The sequence below is a fragment of the Argopecten irradians genome, chromosome 13 (assembly GCF_041381155.1).
Source record: "Argopecten irradians isolate NY chromosome 13, Ai_NY, whole genome shotgun sequence".
NCBI lineage: Eukaryota > Metazoa > Mollusca > Bivalvia > Pectinida > Pectinidae > Argopecten > Argopecten irradians.
Genome location: NC_091146.1, coordinates 26290064 through 26313361, shown reverse-complemented (window position 1 = coordinate 26313361; position 23298 = coordinate 26290064). Strand labels below are relative to the sequence as shown.

General features: G+C 34.1%; 1 protein-coding gene across 3 annotated transcripts in view; it reads left to right on the top strand.

Moving 5' to 3' along the window:
* The first annotated feature begins 3444 nt into the window (after nucleotides 1–3444).
* The window catches only part of LOC138306288 (putative ankyrin repeat protein RBE_0997), a 69286-nt gene continuing 49432 nt past the window's right edge, over nucleotides 3445–23298 (top strand). For 2 of the 3 annotated variants that reach the window (XR_011205826.1, XM_069246705.1), the window contains exons 1-4: nucleotides 3445–3549; nucleotides 4214–4327; nucleotides 4749–4835; nucleotides 18970–19047. Coding sequence is in view for 1 of the 3 variants with exons in the window: in XM_069246705.1 (XP_069102806.1) it covers nucleotides 4319–4327; nucleotides 4749–4835; nucleotides 18970–19047 (174 nt within the window). In the remaining 2 variants the exon portion in view is untranslated. Of the gene's footprint in view, nucleotides 3555–4213; nucleotides 4328–4748; nucleotides 4836–18969; nucleotides 19048–23298 lie in introns of all 3 variants that reach the window. The other variant, XR_011205827.1, reaches the window with a different exon arrangement.

Genomic DNA, 23298 nt, shown 5'->3' with positions numbered 1-23298 from the left:
TATTCCTTGACATGAAATTAAATCTACACAAAAGTCTAAATAAGGATTCCAATCCAAATAATGTAATATTGTAATAAAGTCAGAGTAAAACTGTAAAGAGAACATCCACATGTGAGTAAGTGCAAAATTGTAATGTGTAAAAACAATCATAGTTATTCAAATATATTTACATTCTGAGTGTCTCGTCACCATATGTATCAACCAAATGACAAAAAAAAAAAAACATTTGCCTATGAAAACACTATGAATACACTTTGAATACATCGATTCTCGTGCATCGATTAGCTGATTTAAAACAATGCGCCAGTTCCATATCAATAAAACATAGTCCCCTACAATGTTTTTACATAATATCTAATGTGTTGTTTCTTGATATAGAATCAACTAAGGTTTAGTGTAATAATTAAATTAAATTGTATTCTAACTATATTTTTGGTTTATCCTTTGTCATAATTTTGGTTTATCCTTTGTCATTTGCAAAAAGGGTCGACCGGAAGGCAGAAGCTTGAAAACGCGACGTTGTGGAACGATCTCGTCATCCAGCTGTTCCATTCTCGTTTCTCGTCGTATATGGGTGTCATAATTTAAAATACAATATAAAAAAACCTTCCAATTTTTATTTCCATAAATTATTCTTTCTTCCGAGGAGCGCTAATGCGCTCAAAGGGATAAGTAGACAGCTTCTGCTATTCATAGCCGCTATGAAAATTAGAACAATAAATTTAATCCCTATATAAACTATAGTGTGGAACACTGCAGTTAAAACCCCTCTACAATCACGAAAACAGTTTGAGGTTGTTGCTAATAGTACATATCAGCATATATTGTATGACTTCATTATTCGTTTTAAACAATACATCCAATAGAGCACTATGCGTATCGTTAGTACCGATTTAATAGATCAGGTTTATTGTTAAGCGTTGTATTATCTGTTATTGGTCATTTTTTTATAAACCTCCCTATGTGTCACCTGTATACCGTTGGTCATGTTTTTAATGACCTATGTTAGGGACCGTAGATTGTACACAAAGCTCGGGTTGGCATATCACCATATCAAATTACATTGTTTGATAAGATTGCAGCACAACTAACCATAAGACGTGTATGTGAGCATATAGTTTCTAATAAATGCCCGTATCTGGAGAAGGCTCGCGCCTCCATATAAGCACCAATGCTTTGATTCACGTTATCTGCATAGCGAAATTACTAATTGTCTGTGAAGACAAAACGTGTCACCGGGGTACGCTTAAGTACTTTTAGATTTATAATTAGAGTGTTGACAAAAAACCCATAAAAATGTACTAATAAAATATGTATACTCTGACTGTGTATTATCAAGCGCACAGCACAGTAAGCGATGACGTCAAGAAACCTGATGCCAAAGATGACGCCACAGATCCCCGTGTATTTTGCCACGTCTCCGCGTTTGGACGAAAAGATTGAATTATTCCAGTTATTTCAATTTCTTTCTATCTTGTATATCATGATCTGAGAGGCTGACTATCGATAACCTGCCTATGTGATTCATATAATTACATAGCAAGATACACAACATTCATCGGTAGTGCTTAAATTTGTATTTAAGGAGCCTCGAGAATTCAATGACCGCACCACAACTTTAGGTTGGAGATTAAAATCTTGTATTTATATGTAGCTGCGCTCTTCTGCGCCTTTGCATTCAATTTATAAATATAAAGATATTGCTAGATATAAGGAGGCCAAATGCACGAATAGAGCATTGTATTACATGAAGCTGTTGTTCTACATTATTTATGAATAGTAAACACAAAAAAGAATTTGCGATTGTTACGTTATCTTTAAGAATTTAAAAACTCATTGTTCACATTCCTAATCGTATAGCTATACAATTATACCAGCCCTTACTCCCTTAATCCTCTCGGAAAATTATGTTAATTAGAAAAAACTAGCTTTAAACACATAATTATTCATCTAAAAAGATGATATACACAACTATAAAAATGATATGAATAGTTGCAGGCAAAAGTTAATTCAGTCCACGACGTAAACTCACCAATGCGTTATAACGGGTGGGGGAGGAGAGGGAGTGAATTTTACACATCACATACATTCTACGCTGATCAAGGGAGTAGATGGTTACCGATAGTGATAACAACGACTCAATCAACTTTGTTAGAACGGGGTGCAATATTTATCGTAATATCAATTGTGTTTACTTTACTGCACCTTTGATTATAATCAATAAGTAATGACATATGTTCATTTTCCGATGTATTATTTGTAACGCCGAATTTTAAGTTCGAGGGGGTATCTTTCAATATCGTCATTTAGGATATATGTAATTTATGATAGATATCTAAGTATAGCTAGAATCATCTGATATAGGACTAGCTATCACTCAATATCAAACACTATCAGGGTCCTTGAATATTGAATACCCAATTCCGCCCACATATTCGAGAATATATGCAAGTGTAGCATGTTTTACTTGTACATAGTTATACGGTCCCTTCTAGCTTTGCGCTAGAGGGAATTTCCCTTTAGGTCAGTCGGCAGAGCAGCGGACCAGTAAGTCCGGGGTCGCGGGTTTAGTGCTGGTCTCGTGGCACACTACTCTCGCCCTGATATTTGGTGCCGTAGACCACTCCTAGCAAAAGCTAGCTATACGAGATTGGAATGATAGTGTAGCAGGTTGTAATGGTACAAAGTGATACGGTCGCCTTCTAGCTTCGCGCCAGAGGGAATTTCGTAAGTACGGGATCGCGGGTTCGAGCCCGGCTGGCGGCCGATACTATCGCACTGTTACCCAAGAACAAACAATTTGAATAGAAATTTCAGATCAATATGACCAAACCGCCATCAATTTAGAAGCTTGTCAATTAATGTAATCAATGTCTATGCACTAAAGCTTGACTACTACAAAATGTCATATCTAAATCATTGAACTTTTACCTTAATAGAGTGGTTCAGATTTGGCGGAAGGATATGGAACACATTAACCTTTAGCATGTCTAGTGTATTATTCAGGCGATTTTAATCACATGGTCATATCAGTATCAACATTAATGTTATAATATATTGAAGAAAATACGTTAGTCGTTTTGTTTTACTCTAATATTACGCTTTAGTTGATGTACTTTACAACAATTTCCTTAATTCTTCAATGGGCCGCGTCCAATTTCCCATTTACACATAATAATGATACTAAAAAGGGCAAGAAATAATCACCCTTTAGATGGGGAAACATACACATGTACCAACTCTGGGATAGTTCAGCGATTGTTATATACGTGACATTTCACTATAATATCAGGTTGAAAGGTTGAAAAGATGATAGGCAAACTGTACATATTGAAATTCGATTTGAATATAGTACCCATATTATTGTTAGAGTTAAAATGATACATTTGTTCCAAAGTTTAATTTCGTATCACTTGTTGATGATGTTTAATGTTTGTTGTTTTCTTGTTTAGCTATGTTCAGTAACAAATCACCGTAGACCGTCTCACAACGCAAATCGAAATAATGTGAGTCAAGAAGATGGAAACGTGGAAGAATAATGGCTTAAATGTAAGGTACAATTGAATTTATAGCTTCATTATAATATAACATGACTTTTTTAGTGTTCACGTTGTAAATCTATTAAAAATGCTCCACTGCTAGCAGAGAATATATGATATTCATCATTTGAACAATAATTGGTGTTTAATCGCGTATATATATGACTAATTAACACAAAAAATAACATAAAAAAATTTATTTCGCCTTTGGTGCATGCTCAATCAGTACTTTAATCCATATAGGATATAGTGCCACGGATTTTTTTTCGGGATGCAATTAATTATTTTTCATATTTTTAACTTGATGTAAAATTAGAAGCTCAATTTTCAATGGTGGTAATGGTGTAAAGTAAGTAACTTTTGTAACTGAAGAAAAATACAAAATCGTCTGCTCCTGTTTTTGGTAGTGAAACATTACCATTTGTCAGCGGTGGAGCAACTTTAAGATAATGCCAAGTAGACAGTTATGATCAACATAAATATTGACTATCGATACATGGTGAATGTAATAATAGAATGCCTGCTAATATTACAGATTTGCAGACGTTCAATTGATACATGTCGATTCTAGACAATTACTGAATTCACATGCAATATGGGGGAGCTTTTATTGTCTTTTTTTGTATGCTGATATTTTAGCTACAAAACATACAAAACTTACTTGTGTCATCTAGGTGAACCATCAAATTGATTTGAGCAAATCAGTAAGGATCTGGAGTTCACGGTGCAGGTTCTGCGAAGCTAGATTAATTCAACAGTACAACCCGTAACGAATAGAAATGGCTGATGTGAGTATATATAGCAATAGTCTTTAAAAAATATAACTTGTAACAAAATATAAAAATGTTTAAGTCACGCTTTAATAATAAACTAATGCTATTTTTATAATGGATGACCAGCACCATTTGTACCATACTTTAAATATTTATTCGATGACTTTTCAAAAAAAAAAAAAAAATCATACATGTATATTAATGAAATGACCTTTGGCTGTATTAATCAACTGCATTCGTTAAGAAATAACATTTACTGAATATGAATTCTTATGAGCTGATTAACACAAATGAAACGAACAACCGCATGGGATTCATCTACCATCATGTCTCCGTTAATGTAACTATATTCCATCAATTATAATAAAAAATGATGTGTCATCGACTGATAGTGTACTAAAACACTTCGATATTAGAAATTTAATTGTCTTTTTAGCTTGAGAACAGACTATATGATGCGTTAGAGACACGTAACAGGAGAGAAGTAATATACCTCATAGAGGAAGGAGCAAACCTAAAAACTGTAAGTAATTAGTAACAATCTTTATAAAAGAAAACAACTAAATATACCTAGCATATACTATGGCTTTACCTCGAATTGCGATATTATGTGGTACACTTTTAATATGAATGGACTATCATAAATATCTACCATACGTAGATTAGAATGATAGTATGTTGTACGCCAAGTTGTTGTCACTAACTAAATATTCTGCTGGTTTAATATTTGTGTACTTTTACAGGTTTTGGAGGAAATTTAATTTCAGGGTGATATGTATTATTTATCTCTAGTTAATTGTACGCAGTGTTACACATTTTTGAATTTGATACATTCGATAATGTATCTTAAATTTATTCTGTCTAAGACAACCAAAATAAGAAATGAGCTACTAGATAGTCATTTATTGCAATTTCGTTTCTTTACATTACAAATTAACGATAAATTTGAAAAGAAATATGTGACATGGATTACATTTTTTAAATGAGACAAAACCTCGTATGATGGTATGCTTCAAATTTAATTCAAGGTGTTAGTTCTAGAAGCCATCCTATTCTGTGTTACACATAATTAATTGTTATCAAAATTTACTATATGTCTCAAGATATGATGAAGAAAATCGAAATGTTAGTTACACATTGTCTTCACATTTCAGCACTATTGACTAATGGTAAAAATAGACTAGTCACATATCTAATATACACACAAAAAGCTCGATGCTATTTTAGATTGCAGTCGTAATAGCTGATCTTAAAGGCCCACCACCTTTCCAGAGCAAAATGAAAAGGTTTCTAAAAAACATTATTATCATAAGAATATATATATAAATGGCAAACGATTAGGTTACAACACCAAACATATGCAAGACTTTCTGCGTAATATAGGATAACAGAGGATATTCATTTCGCTGTATCGCCGTCTGGCGCAGTGATAGTCAACTACCGTGCGGTATTTAGGACGACGGCGGGAAATATAAGTTTAGTTTAAATCAATTTTATTGTAACAAAAGACAAATGGATTGGACAAAAGTTATTACAAATTACTGACGTCCTTTCCGAACAAATAAATATATAATTACAATGATATTTTGTCACGTGATAGCTTAAATATGTATATATATGTTTACTGTATATATCAAAATAAAACAAAGGTTACAAATTAGGATATAGCTAAAGAGATAAAGGCGGGATAAGAAACGCCAACGCATAATTTTGTTTGTTATAGAGGGTTTTGTTTAGAACGTGTGAGTTGTTATTCTTAACTAGTCGGCATAAGTATATTCCTTGTCTACACACACATGGCCTTCTGCTTTTCTAATGTTCAGTCACATTTCGTGCCTCGTTTGCCTTTAACCATGATACTCCGGGTCCTTACGAATTCCTGTCTTTCGTACTTAGCCGACTTAATAAGATCAACCAGGCACACGCTCTTTATTATTGAATAAATTTCTGAAAACAAATAAATCTGTTATATATACATTTAATTAGTAATTTACGAGCTTGAAGTAAAAGTGGGAGACGTTGGTGCTAAAGAGGAAAGGGGAGGGAGAGTAGGGCCTAGATTTGAGCAGATAAAGCTGAGAGTATCCTGACCGTTCGGTATGGCTGGAGGAATTTACATGTTAAACCGTTTAGAAAATAAAAAGTTGGACAAATCTACATATTTGAATATTTAGATTAGCGTCTAGATTAGTATCTCCAAAAAGAAGGTGTTCCACAGTGATTTCCTTGTACCAGTTAAAAGACAGGAGCATTAAGATACGGGACTGATCGTGATTTTTATAGTATAGTAAGAAGTGAGAAGCATCTTCTGGGTAATGTCCGCAGTCGCAATAAGAGTCGTCTCGAAGATGAGTTTTATAGAGATCGTAATGTAGAGGGCTCCAGCGATTTCGTAGTTGACAATGTAAAATGTTAGTTTTTCTAGGGCCATATTCGAGAAAGCATTTAATGTGAGGAAGAATGGTGTTTTTAGGTCGAAGAAGAGTTTTGAATTGTTTGATAGAATCAGATTACTTTGCTTCATTTGGTAGGTTGTTTCAGGAGTTTGAAGTGTTTGGTATGAAGGAGGATTTTGTGATTTGCAGTCTGTAGTGTGAGTTTTGAAGGTTATTATTGTTTTTAAGATTGTAGTTGGAGAAATTTGACACAAGTGGTGGGAGAAGAAATTTAAGATATGAAGGAGCGTTATTATGATAAATATTGTAAAACATTGATAATTTTCTGTCCTTACGCCTATCTGCTAATATTTTCCATCCAAGCTCTCTTTAAATGATTTTTTTCAAAAATATTGGTAAACCGCGGCCAGTTTCGTACTGCATGCTTTCTAATTTATTCGGGAGTGTTATATTACAATAATCCCATACTTTGCAGGCATATTCAAAAAGTGGTCTAATAAAAACAAGGATTTTTTTTCTATGTTTTACCTATTTAGGACGTATTAAAGTTTCCTTAGAGTTGTACTTGGTAGAATGTGTGAGTATGTGTTCAATATGAGTGTTCCATTTACCGTTGTCGTTCATAATGACTCCTAGGTGTTTGTGATTTCTAACAATAGGTATAGGTGTATTATTGAAAATAAATTTAGGGTTTGCATGAATATGCATGTTAGAGACTATGAGTATTTCTGTTTTATTAGGATTAAATTGCATTAGCCAAAATGAAATATAAGACGACCCGCGTTATGGAAATCAAAATTTGTTTTAATTTAATCAAAATGTTCAGAGGGTGATGATAACTGTAGTATTTGCAGTAAGCTAATAACTTTTGCGACTCTGCAAAATTATCAATCTCGTTTTATATTCCCATTTTTAGAATTAAAATATGTTTCGGAAAGTTAGTGGGCTTTTAATAGGCGTCACCTAGGACTTATGCAGCGATTTAATCGTGCAATCAAGCAATATATTAGCAGAAACATATATACAAACGGCATCTGTCTCAGATTCAGCACAGTTAGTTTTGTTCACCCATAATTTACGCTTGGTTCTTCAGTCGCGAAGATGAATAGTCAGATTCAGCACTGACAGCAGACTTACACAATCAATCAAATCAGACAACAACAACAACCTCTAACATTAAATATTACATATATATGGAATAATACTTGCATCCACCGATAGTGTTAGCAATGTCTATAATAGGTAACATGCACAACTACTTACCTGATATTGACTATATTTTTTAAACAGTGAGGTGACTTCAAATTTAACGTTCACCGATCGCGAAAAAGCTCAAAACACACACGTTATACCTCGGAGGTTTTGCTTGTCGCACGGTATTTGTTTGTGTGGTAAAACGGTACAAACATAATTTTTCTATTACACGCAATCCGCAACAACGATTTGTATATAATTACATGAGCTACAAAACATTTATGAATTTAAGTAATTATGTCATAAAAGAAACACAATTTTCTATATATACGTTTCATTTGTAAATGGTGTTTTCGTCGGCCCGTTATGTCAGAATCGCTTGAAAGAAGATAGATGGCCGGGATATCGGACTAATACCTCTGCCGTTGAAATATATTGGGAACCTGCGAAATACCATTTAGTTCCAAGACCGTCTTGTGGTCGTTCTTTAGAAATTTTCCAAAAACCAGAACTACCGTTTTGTTCACAATACTTTTGACTTCTTATATGTTAGTAGTATCTAAGATTGTTAACTTTATTTTACTAAAACGAATTAAACAGAAATCAGAGGTCAAAATGCCGATTATGGCTGTTTTACTCCAAAAATATCACTTTTAATGAATTTTAGCAGCTGACACGATTATTGCAATCGATATATCACGCTGAGACTAACTCACATTAAGATTTCAGCGAAATCTACGGGTTAATTTTCTTATTACTCAAATCGCGAAAATTCAGCCGTGTTAACATTTCGTTTCGGAACGAAAATCCGATTTCTCGTTCTATCTCTTCATTCCATATCATTACATTAAGACATTTTACACCCGCCTTCCAATATAACATTATTAGAGAATACTTCGTTAGTATCTTACAGTATAAGGTTAATTTTGAATCAAGACTAAGGACAGCAGGAACGACACGCCATATAATATTTTATTTATCGTAAAAAAGATATCCTTCCTGTGAATGTGACGTCAGCCTTTAGCGGGCTATATATCTTATATACCAGAAGGTTTAACTTCGTGGTCAAGTTAGAAAATGTGTCGTTTGATGTGGAACAATTTCAGGTGATCATATTGACGGAAAAAGCACCAGTTTATTAGATACTAGTTATCCGTATATGGGGCAGTTGCAGGATACAATTATTAAACAGACGATGAAGCTAACAAGTTTAGGATGTTACATTACAATATACAACCACTTATACCTTATATGTACATATATATTCATTCATGGTAGCTAGGTATACTGTACAGAGACTGCAGCTAGTTTGTATAAACATTGTAAAAAAAAAAACAGAGATAGAAAATGTTGTTAAGGTCATTTTATTAATGACATTCATAACACTATAAAAAGTGAACACATGATTATGAAGTACAATGACTTATGATAATATGTTTCAACAAAGATGGGATACAAAAATGGGCACCGATGATGGGAATATGCAGCATACATGATAAAACTATTACAATGATATGCTGCACATGTCCGACATCATCCCATCCAAAATCTCTGAACAGTACTGTTGTATATTCCTAATATAAGAAAAAAAAAATTTTCTTACATACCTTTCAAGCGATGATATGATCAGAAATACTGAGAAAAAAGGGGGGTACCACCAAAGACTGATCATGATCAATTGATCATTATGAACATTTAAGTATATAACTTGATCTGCATATGTATTTGAGTAGTATACATTCTAGAGGGTAAAACAGCTATTACAGGGTGTCACTGACACATTATATGATATAACTGAAATTACGTACACTTGTACATGAACATTTGAAAATCACTCGAATGTCAAATCAATAAAGCCATAGGAATTGTATACCGTACATAAGTACATAAGAAACCAAACTGACATCATGGAAAATACGTTTTAGAATTCATGACAAGATGGCAACTGTATTGAATGAGAATGTGACAAGAACAAACAATAGACTACTGATCATGACTTCTCAAAATACAAAAAATTATAAACTGAAAATACAATACATAGTGAGCAGTCGATACAGACTCCACACAATATTGTGATATACACTGAACATACAACGCGTCCTATTGAGCAGTCAATACTGACCTCACTTTTCATTTGTGCAGTACAATGATATACACTAAATTACAATAAGTTGTGAGCAGGCAATACTGGCCTCACAAACAATGTTAATAAATTGAAATGCAATAAATTATGAGCCAGCAATTCTGACCTCACACAATAAAATGGTAATACACTGAAAATACAATAATTTGTGAGCAGGCAATGCTGACCTCACATAACACAATGGTAATAAATTGAAAATACAATTTTTTTAATGATATTCTCCGAGATACCTTTTGCAGCTGCTGAAGTGGCTGCCCCAATCCTAAAACTATGACCCTTGTAAATTTTTGGATCTAAATGCACGAAGTTGAGACATGAATGCAAGACGTTGCCAAAATATGAGTTTGGAACAGGATTAAAATCAAGAAATTGAAACAAAGGTCCCGATGTGTGTTTGAATAGCTGTCGATATTGGTATAGAGTGTTGACAGGGCAGAGAAACACTACAGATAGGGACTTGATATCAATCAGAAAAGGGCGCAAATCACTATGTTTATGATTGGTGATTTTCACAGTCAAGTTTAAAGGCTTCTGTGTTTTGGGGTCCAAATTAAGTGATATATCTTCCATCTGTAGGATGCGACCAGCTTTGTTAGTGTGGGTAACAGTAAATTCACCTATCCTGAGAAATGAGTGGAAAGCTAACAAAAACATAGACCGACATAACAAACTTTTGTTGAAGGATGTAAATACCTTTTCTGTAGGATAACACAATTTGTCAAGGATGTCAAGGGTAATTAGTAACCTACAGTCTGAATGCCTTCTTGTATTATGTACTCCTTTCAGTAATTTCTTGATGAAAAATGTGGATGTTGGATCTTCCATATTTTCCAATTTGTGTACAAAGCTTATAGCAGATATTTAGGAGTAAATGGTCGCAGAACTCAAATTCAAATACTCTGCGTTGATTTTTTTTATCATTAAGTGAAGACTTAGCTTTCTCAATCTTGTCTGCTGGTAAGGAAGCTGTCATAGTGACAGAATTAAGCTGAATGCCATATATGATTATTTCTGAAGTAGGCCATTGAGTTTTTTTCCGCTTTAATAGGGACACCAATCTCTTAAGTAAAATTAAAAAAAAAAATATTAAGGTCCTTCTAACATTGATCAGATCCTGCTGGACAAACAAAGACACAATCATCCAAAAGATGAGACATATTGGCCTGAAAAGAATTTATCATGATACATTGCAGGGCACAGCTAAAAGTTTCAAAAAATTTTGATGAACATCCCATAGGTAAACATATATCATAATAGTATTGTTTTCTCCCATTTAATCCTAAGAATTTGTAATTTGATGGATGAATGGGGATAAGCCTAAAAGCATCTTCAATATCAGCTTTTGCCATTAGACAGTGTGCACCAAACTGTTTAACTAATGCTAACGCATTCTCAATGTTTTCATATTGTACTGCGAAATGTTCTTTAGGTATCATATCGTTAATAAATTGGCCTTCAGGATAGGAGAAATTGTGAATTAATCGAAATTTTCCTGTATCTTTCTTTGGGACCAGCCCTAAAGGAGAAATTGCTAAGTCTGGAAATGGGTGCTTACTGAAAGGACCAGCTATTCTCCCCCTTTGGATCTCTTTTTTAAATTTTGTTGGACACTGTTAAAGTATTTTGTAAAGCTGACTTATGGTTAGATGGTTCTGAGACTGAATTTGTACCTGATATTGAAGTGAAAACCTTCTGAAAACCCTTTACACAGCATGGCATTGGCTGAATTATCTTAATTGATTAAGTAGGCTTTAAGCTTTAGAGGATCCACTGGAATTGGCAGAGGGGCAATTCTTGGCAGGATGTTTTTTCCCGCAGAGATGACATTCATGTTTAAATTTGCATGATCCTGCACGCTGTGACCCTTTTGGGCCTGTGCTTCTGTTGTCATTACGCCGAAAGGATGGTTACGACTGAAATTTTGCCCGGACTGACTGTTCTTATGGAAGTGTTTGCCACGAAAATTTTGTGTTTTGTTTTGAAAGGTTGATGCATTAGTATTGCCTTTCAGAGATGCTAAGCGCCACAACTCGTTGTGAGTTGTGACCCAAGGTAACGGTTGTATGATGCGCCATTTCTGAAATTTTTATCATAATAATGCGCTGCCTGAAATCCATAGGTGTCGTTAATTAAACAGACAGAGTTTCCATATTTCAGCAAACTGTGAACATCATTTGGATATTTTGTAACATGAATAGAAACAAAGATATCGAAAGCCTGGTTCCATTGTCCTATATTAAACATTTTTTAGATTTGGTTTGAGCAGTCAGCCCGAGCCCTCCATTTCCTTTCATTGTTATATTGAATTGTGTATCATTCTCACCGAGAGGAAACAAAAGTGAAGAAAATTCCACTAATTCGTTGTTAAAAAATTTCTTCCGAACTTTGTCAGAAACATTGAAACCTAATGGTAAAGTTTGAGTTAACAGGTATCCGGAGTTACTTTGACCCATGATAGCAGCTGTTGTATCTGGTAAGTCCGACACACTATCACTGATACGTCCGCCCTCACTTGTAGTACACACTTCATGATCAGATGATGCCGTAGCCTCATCTGTTGTGTTGGATTGTGTGAGAGCTGAAATGGTAATGGGGCTCGCACTTGGTGGTTGAGGTATGTTCATGTTAGCTTTGAACATGTCCATTGCTTGAGCCACAGCTGTAGCCACCATGCCGAAGTTTTTGACATTATTTGATCCACAATAAATTGGACCATGCCACTATTGACATCTGCGCCATTCGAGGGTTGTACTGATGGCCGGTTGTTCACGAGCTCTCTGCTCGATGTCGCCACTGGTTCGGTGCTTCTGTTGTCATGAACATGCACGCGTTGCCTCTTTCTGTGGGTGGTGTTTTAGAGCTCGAGGATGGTGAGGTCTTAGATAAAGTTTTTTTGGTGGCAGGGCCGACCTTCTGTTTCGCCCCTCTAGGCATTGTACTGGAGATTCTGAAAAATAATATATAAACCATAAAGGAAAGGGAATACAGATTAATATTGCAATCACTATGATTTTCCATAACTCTCTTTAAATAGGTCATGGATAAACAGTTAAATGAACATTATCCAAATATATATTAGGCCTACATGACCAGGGTTGAAATAAGAAAGAACAATTTCTTCTCATGACAACTGAATGCAAAGCTAGGCCAAATGTGTTAATGATTGAGTTGTTATAAACCATAGAGAAAGTTAAAATCAATCAAAATAATATAATTGTCGATATACTTCTTATATAATTGAATCCTGAGTATCAGGTCATATGGATATCGAGGCATAAAATGATGTAGCACTGTTAATTGAGAGCCCAGCTTATCACCCATACCCAGTGTTCAAACTTCAGTAGAGATACCACTGCAACAATATTGAGTAGGGGAGCTGTTAGCAATCAAATCAGTATCAGGGTAAAAAAAATACTGAAACAATAGTGTATTAGTGAAAGCCCAGCTCACCACCTAAAACACAACTGTGTTAGATAGTAAAAATACCATTACATCCATTGAGCAGGGGAGCTTTTAGCAATCAAATCAATATCAGGATAAAAAACCACTGAAACCATATAGTGTATCAGTGAAAGCCCAGCTCACCACCCAAACACAATTGTCTTAGATAGTAAAAATACCACTACAACAATTGAGCAGGGGAACTGTTAGCAATCAATTCAATATCAGGTTAAAAAAACACTGAAACAATAATGTATTAGTTAAAGCCAAGCTCACCACCCAAACACAACTGTGTTAGATAGTAGAAATACAACTACAACAATTGAGCAGGGGAGCTGTTAGCATTCAAATCAATATCAGGGTAAAAAAACACTGAAATAATATAATGTATCGGTGAAAGCCCAGCTAACTAAACAACAACAATACTCTATACATACTGATTATATATATATGGCTATAGGCCTAAGCTTATATGTATATTGTTACAATTAAGGTGTAAAAATTGGTCAAAAAATTGTAAGCAAATATCAAGGAATTCTTAAACAGAAATCGAAACTAATCAAACGCCTACAGTCGGTTGAAGTGAAATGTAATGGCTGCCTTCATGCTCCGACAATATTTCGCCATTCCGATGGTATTCAAATGAACAGGGTCCCGTGCGTATAGAAGGTGAGGATTAGACCAAAATCCGCCATGATGCCAGAAATATAATGCGTCATGATCCACCATACGTTGTTCCAATATCGTATTTAACTGAACAAATCTGTCAGTGTAGTGACCAACATCATTATTAAAGCTGAGTAAACACTGGGCAATAATCACACGTCTAACGGCAGGAGCATTCGCTACGAAAAGCGCGAATTTTATAATCCTGTTGGCGAGTTCGATTACATCACAACTATCTTTCGATAAATTATTTCCACCGCATTGAATTAAAACGATCTCTGGTTCAATCTCGTATATAATGTCTTTCTCGTTCCAAATTGATTTCGGCCCCGAGTAAATCTTTCCGCCGCCAACACCTTGACAAATTACTTGAAGTTTTCTCCAATCAAAATCAAAGTTAGAATTATTAGCATAATCCCCATGCCTTCGGATATATGAATGTCCTAATAATAAAGCGTAAACAACCATGTTCGCTAACGCCGTGAATAGTAGCTCCACGATAAATAAAAATAGCGGCAGACAGTAAGAAATTGTAATTGGTAAGATAATACCTGGTTTTTTTCTGTCAATTAAGACTCCACTGAATCCACAAAGAGGTTTCTTCCACGCCAATCACATTACATTCTTCACAACATCTTTTTTGGAGAGCTAGATCTACAACTGGAACCAATCAGAGTTGAAAAACGTGGAGTCGATCAAAGAAATTTTCATCGAGGTGAAAGGGACGCTATCAAGTGATGAAGGGGACGCGGACAGACTTCGGCCACAATAATGCGCGCCCATCTGATTGGTCCTCCATAGATGCGGATGGCGCTGATTGGTCAGCTAAAACTGATCACACGCTGACTGACCCTCTGGTGGTCAAGTATCACACGGCGATCACGTGAAGGGCTGAACTAGACTTAGGTTAATCACAGGGCTCCGTTTAAACAACTATGTGCCTGCATAGTGCATATGCATAATAAATTCGTACGTTGTATATGTTGCAATACCTCCTTACGTAAAAATATTTATTGTACCAATAAATTAAATATACTACTGATCATGGTATTGAAACGAAACATTTATCCACGTGCGTTGACAGTACATTCTCGTTGAGTTAATTTTATAAAAGGTTCTGAAGAGCATCACCCGTTGGTCAGAGCTGCACTTGCGTACAGCTAAGTACTAGGATGCAACATTAGAATACAAGTCGTGCAGGTTATAATAACAATAAGATTTTGTGTTGTCTTGATAACCCTTAAAAATCAATACAGACAAATTACGTGTGCACATGTTAAAAACATTGCAATTTAAAAAAACACCATAACCGAATGCAAAGCTAGAATAGACAAAGACGCGAATGGTCGGAAGTAAGTATATATAAAATATTTGTATTAATTATATTTAAGCAATAAACTGTTACCAGATTGGACATACAGTTGATATGAAGCCCATCCGGAAGGAAGATAAATAGAAAGGCGCCCGTTAGGGCGCCATGAATATTTATCTTTCGGACGGATAGGCTTCATATCAACTGTATTTCCAATCTGGTAACATTTTATTACTTATATTTCCATTACGATCATTCGAATTCAAAACTATACACGTATATCCTTTAAATTTCCCGCTTGCGATAGTGTTGACGTCACCAAGTTCAATAGACGGAACAGGAATAGCATCAGCTCTAAATATAGTTCAACACAAAACGGTTTGGAACAAGCGAACAAATGAAAATTATGCCATGACGTTTTTCGATACAAGTGATTTTGTCATCACGATAATACTATAAGATTTCATTCACTGCACAACTTTAAACCACTTTTGAAATTATTTGACCGTTATGTATAGGCGTATGTATACATTGAATACATTGTCAGTGACGCGGCGGAAACGTTAAATATTCATACGCTTGACCAGATTGGAGGTCATAGCCAGATATTGCCCATTTGGTTTAACATAAATTAAACGGGAAACTGTAAGTAGGATTGAAATATTTATATATGGTGATAAATATTTCTTGATATTTTTACTTATACTCAAAGTGTATTTTTTTAATGGTTGTAAAAAATCAATTTCTGTATACGTTATATACACTATGGACTATTGAGTGGAAGTGGTGTTTTTGTTTCCGTGAGTGATACCAATAAAATCTGATGAATGTGATGAGTCATATTACAGTAGTGTGGTGAATGAGAGCCCTTGACCCCCAAGACCCTAACATCGGCAGTTTTTAGATGTATAACTTTCTGGGGTACTAAATGTTTTTTATCGATGAAGTTTCATGCATGACTGATATTCATGAAAATTCTTAAAAATGAATGAAAATGTTTCATGCATTTTTAAGAATTTTAATGAAAATCATTATTCATAAAACTTCATGAATGATTCTTGACTTGCTATTTCATTCATGTTGATGAATTTTAATAAATATCCACTGAAGTCACATGACTTGTCACATGACCACATGAGTCACATGACTTCTATATATATCGCCCATATAAACTATCATGCTATACAACTATATGTTTATTTTGAACAGGTACTAATTTACTTGGAATGTATTATGAAATTGATTTCTGCGTATCACTGAAAACAGCTTTTGTTAGCACTTATCTGTGGCAGTAAGAAAATATAACGAACACAGTAAACTGCGTGTTTTTTCATGTTAAACTCTTCTGATGTTATATATGATAGTATATGGATTATACCTATTATCATAACAATTTGATTCATCAAATTTTGAATTGGTTCCAATAGAATTGTCATTGGCGTGATAGAAAATTTCTTTTCTGGACTCCTAGTACAGTTCATGAAATTCAGATGTCGTTGACTCCGACTCGCATTCATTAAGCTTCATGAACGCGGCACAAGTTCATGAATATTCATGATTTATTCCAGTTCATGAAGTTTCATGAATAATCATCAATTGTTTTTATATACTGCTGCGAGTTGTAGTTCATGAATAACTCATGAATTATCACGAATTAACATTCATGATTATTCATAAAAGTTTTAAGTTCATGAATATTCTTAAAATATTCATGATTTTTTTAAAAGAATTTTCATTAATGGGTAGTTCATGAAAGCTCATACTTTTATTAATAAAAGAGAACCATGAACGTTCATGAATTCATGAATTAAAGGATTCATGAGTGTTCATGAAACATTATTTTCCTAAATTATTCATGAAGTTTTAAGTTGATGAATTGCATAAAAATAGTCATGAATAATTGAAGAATATTCATGAAAAAATCATGAATAATTCATGTTCATGATTGTTCACGATGTTCATGATTGTTCATGAATTATAAAGCACAAACAGAGAATGGCAAACATAAAAATATAAAATATAACCAGAATTATACACGTTTAATGATTGATCATGTATATTGGACAGCATTGCTGCAATTAAGAAATAAAAAAAAAAAAAAAAGTTTAAAATAGTCATACATCATGGGGTACATATATTCTCTTTTTGATTTGTTGTGAGGCCGTGCTTTGATCCAAAGTACATTTTTCTGAAAGGAAAGTATATTTGAACACACTTAAAAAATTATTTTTGTCTATTTACATCTCAAAAACAAAAATCAGAAAAGAAAAGAAAAGGCAATCCATACAGGTTAGAAGGGGAATATAATAAAAAGCGTGTTTGAAAGAAATACCCTGATATGTTTTAATTCTACCGTATTTCATTCAAGGTGAGGACATATTGTTAAACATATATAGTAACTTGATAATATACAGTTATCCTACTTTAAGAGCTGCATTAACATATACATGATGTGATGTGGTAAGGCGGCGTTTTACGAGTTTGCATTGATTGCACTTTTATATTAAATGTAGTTGAAACATATATGAGTTAACAACGAGTGATTGTTCGAAATGAAATTTATTTCACGTGTTTTGAGTATGGTTATATTTCGTTTTATAGAAGTTTTATCATTACCATAAAGCGTTATTCGCTGAGCTACGCAAATCAGGTATATATGGATATAAGAATCTTGAATTAAAGAGGCAAACATAGCTTTTTTTGGTGGGTGATATATTCTAGCAGGAAAGCCACTACACGAAATCGTGGTAATCAGCCTTTCGTCGTGAGAGTGATTTAGATATTTACATCCATATCGTAGTCCACGATGATACTATTTCCATGTTTCTTAATTCAGTCAACCCCTAATAACTAGTCTTCACTTTAGATGACATGGAGTTGGGATAAGATGAACTAATGACAAAGACATTTCTTTAGATTTTACACCCATACTTGAGAATCAATCAGAATGACCGACACCCATGAATTTGCCTAATCAAACTTAAGTTTTGAGCTCAAACCTCATTTATCAAGTAGGTTTAAGAATAAAATCATGATTAGATACATCTAAATGAACATGTATTCTGATAGAATGTTTGGGACCATTAGATTTTTCAGATTGGTGTATGTTAACGGGACGATTGGCAGCTTTGGCGCGATACTATAGCTGTTGAAAACTGCAAATACATAATTTTGTATTAGCTTATAGTTGGACCTTGTTAACATTAACTCGTTGGAATCGTGAAGCATTGAGTAGCTGATTGTTTGTATGATGCATTAATGGGGTAGCTAGTATTATGGAAATAAAATTTTATTCACTTTTCAAAAACAAAATTAATTGCTAGAGAAATATATACATTACAGTTCATTTATATCATATAAAAGTGATTTCCATGTGTAATTACATGCATGGAACAATGTTGACGATTCTATGCTAACTGTAATGTAGTATTAGATATAGATTTAGATAAATTAATGTTTACTTAATGACAATTCATTTAATGATATAACATCGTTATAATTGCAGGTCATGGGAGGAGCAATGTTCGTGGGTAATGTGGATATCGTTAAATTTCTACTGGAACTCGGAGCAAATCCAAATTGGGTACGTTTTATTTCGAATTTCTTCAGATATTTTAAAATTAATTAATACTGAAAAACATGGTTTATTTGATTATTTCTGTTACACAACCAGTCAATGTCTCATATGTGACGGTTCTGTAATGCTGTGTGTATGAAGTTGTGTGTCTTGTAAGTTTTGGTACAAATGTAGAACTCAAACGCCGACTGGTGAATGGTACGTTTCTTGAGAACTTGGAGTCAACTGTATACAAAGGCTACTGGCGGGTTATACAGCAATACACGGGAATAACAAACGTCAACATTTGGGTTTGATACCCAATACCTGAAACATTTGATAGCTATTGTATAACATAAGGCAACAAGGTTATTCATTAGGATATATCCGAATCGTGATTAACAACATGGCTATGTAATTAGTAGTTATATAATGACCTTAACATAATTTGGTTTCCACCTAGGCTCAACATGTACGTACACGTGCTTTTGTAAATAAGAAACACATTTGCTTGACCTACACAATGTAACATACTTGAAAGCCGTACTTGTAAACGTAGATAAGTATTTATTAGTCCAAATTTCTAACTCTACAATTCTTATCATTATTATATCAAATAAAAACCACAGTTCAACGACATGTAATATGTGTACTCTGTCACCTTCATCAGACAAATAACCACGAAGCGTAAAAATGCAAAGGTGTAAAAAGTGTGCGAATTGTGTTCATAATTCATTTGGGGTTTTGGATAACGACAAAAACAATTCTGTAGATTATACACTGGTATTCAAAAATTGAGAGTCGGTCATAGTGACCGGCATTTATGCATTTGCCTCCTCATAACTTCAGTTTGAGGTCAAGCTTTATCTTTCAAATCATAGGGTACAACCATAGATACATGTTTTAAATGATCATAATTTTTGGTAGGATGTTTGAGTTATTGAAGCCATTAAGATACATATCAAGCATGTATTTCTACGAAAATATTCATAAATTGTTTTTAAAATTCGGAAATGCTTGAATTCATTGCATCTGCCTTATTAAAGAAAATAGATAGAGAATACATGGTAAGTGTCTTACAATGCAAGGTTTATAGTGTTGTGAGACTTAGCAAAACCGAGATGACGAGGCTGTGCCGAATCATCTCGGATTTCCATGACGGACACCATAACAGATAAGATCAAAATAAAACCTATGTTGTAAATTACTAACCGTGTATTATGTTTAACCTTCAACCATTATGATATTTAAAACGAAAGCAAATTGCCAGTTGTTTACTTGGTTTCCCTGGAAACGAGACGCTTATTTGATGCACAAGAAAGATTCATTCCCTAAATCGTTGCAAATATGTTAGCGCATTCGCAAATATCATCAGTATATATTCATTGTGTAATATCACTGAAACGATATGAATATATTCAAAAACCATAATTTCCCATTAAAGATTTACTTCTCAATATATGCCTTTGCTATGAGTCAAGAAAAAGACGACACTACCATACGATATTTCAGATATCGCAAAAATGACGTCATTCAAGTGAAAATGACATTACCTTTTAGTTAGACCGAATGTCGTTTTATTATGGTTAAATTTCGAAGTCAAATATAGACATGTTACGTCAGATGTGAAAAAAAATCACGTGATCGTATTGACGGATAAAGCAATTAGTATTGACGAATAAAGCACCAGTTTACCCGGCAGTGGTTATCCGTCAGTATGTTGGGCAGTTGCAGGATAGCAATCTCCATTTCAAGATTATGCTATATCATTGTATATTTTCATGTCAACTTTTCAACTTGCAGGTCATATTTATGGAAAGCTCACAATAACTCGGTCAAAATGAAAGTTGCCCCAGTAAATCAAAACGACAAGCGCCTTTCGCGTATGAGTTTATTTTCCAAGTGACATTGTCGAAAATTACAATGTTAGTTGATGAATGCTTATGATATGATCTCACTGACAATTTTGCGCGATTTCACAAATGGATGCAATTGTTTGATGTCTTGCGATTCCAATCAGGATGTTGTCTTCGGTGCTACTGTCCTAAAATTGCCATATGACTCTCACAGGCAATTACATTAAACTTGGTATGTAAATGTGTAAGGCGCAGCCATTTATCGGATGTTTTTATGTGTCCAAAAAACTACCCCTGTTACATTCGGGACACCAATTCTATGGTTTTGTCTTTGATATTTGCTGCCCTTGTAATATGATACATATTGTTATTGTGTTCTTAAACCAACGCAATATATCACTTATTACCGGTACTTTAATTTGTGATAACCAGATAAACATATTTATAATACTCTATTATCTCGATATTAAGCCTGAATCCAAAAAAGACCGGTCTTTAAAGTAAGCCTTCGATTTCTTAGAGTCAAATGCATCTTGAAGATATGCCGGCTTTGAAAATAGGCCGCTCTTTAAAGTAAGCCTTGAATTCCTTGCGATACCTTGCAGGATACTTGTCTCAAAAATAAGCCGACATTATCTGAAGTGTAAACAATGTTAAATCGTTATAATATTCTGTAGTGTTCTGTTATGTTATTGTGTACATACATGTATTTACTTTATATGACAGTGAAAATATCTGACTGAGTACGTGGATCGGTCAGTGAAAGTAAAAGACACACAGTGATTGATCTCTCCGTTCTTACCGACGCATCCATATTAACAAGAACGGCAATTCTGTATTTAAGTATTCCTTGTCTCTGTCTATAACTCAACGAATAGTATTCTTTAGTGCTGATAGTATATGCATTGTAATATTCATAACAATCAGCGCTAATAACTTTAGTCACGCTGTCCGACATTCATGGATTAGCCTTTTCCAATTAACCACCTCAATAGTCTCTATCAAAAGTGGACCTTAAAGATGGTATACGGTTTCATATAATATGTTCGATTTAGTGACGTCGTTTATTTATACCAGAATGTTTTCCAAACTGTCATTTTCAGGGTTAGTGGATATTTTGGCGTCGTTATACATATATTTGAAAAAACATATGTAATTCAAAATAAATTACCATTACATCATAAAATGTATGATAGTAAACCTGTCCTAATTTTAATTCGCCGGGAACGTTAATCAATGAGAAATCGAATATCTGTATGATGCAATAATGTGGTGTTTAATGCGAAGCATTTATCAGAGAATCATGTTCCTATTTGGTCTCGTTGTTAGTCAAAGTGATACTGTATATGATGTGTGAAACATGCACAATGCTTCAATGATAAATGCATAAAAAAGAGAGAGGGTTTGAATGGAATTGCGTGGCGAGATATTGTTACACCTCAGATGTGGTCACATATAACCTGCACCTCGTCACCGACATTATGTCGACAACTGAAATCTAATTACAAATCTACGGCGCCTTGTGTTTGGCCAGTCATATATTTAAACTTATGCTACTTAACCTGTGATTTGACAACTGAATTCATCACACTCGTGTCCAAATTAAAAACAATAAAAATCGAAATATCTTGAATGCACAGTTTTCATACGGAACTAGTTACGTTATACGGGTTCTATAATTGATCATGAGTCGGCTAACAAATTAAGTATATCTTGTTCTTAATGAATATATCCTAATTTCATTGAACAATGTTTACTTTTTGAGTAAATTAAGATTTTCGAATTTTAATTAGATCAGTTTGTATATATACATGTAACATATAAATCCCAGGGTCATCGGACGGCGGTGATGATACATTAACAAAATACTATATTGAACAATACAGGTTTGCTACCATCAGGTGGTAAAGATGCATTTTAAATGTGATGAATATACATAACAGTAAATTTCCCAAGATTCGAATAGAAAAAAAAATAACAGGCATGGCAGTCATTTAATTTTGATAAGGAAATATCCGGTTCATGTATGTACTCCTGGTAAAACAAAATAAAACAAATAACAATTACTGCTTTACGAATTATATAGTGTATCTAAAACATAGCACAAAGAGGGAAGGATTTGATGATTTGGTTAAATATTCCCTTAAATATCTTTTTACCAAACTGTCATTTCTAACTCTTAAACATACAAAACAAATCCTTTCACTGAAACGCCTTTTTGGGGGAGGGAGAAGGGGCGGAACAGAATCTTTCGTTCATCAAATGGATTTGATAGATTTATCATTGTGTCTGATGATAATATAACATTTGATAGTTAAAAGAATCGGATTCCAAGTGTGCAATTTCAGTCTGCAGAATGGCCAGTGAATTATCCCGTCTTGAAAGTATTTTCAGAAATTGTCTGACAATTTGGAAACCTGAC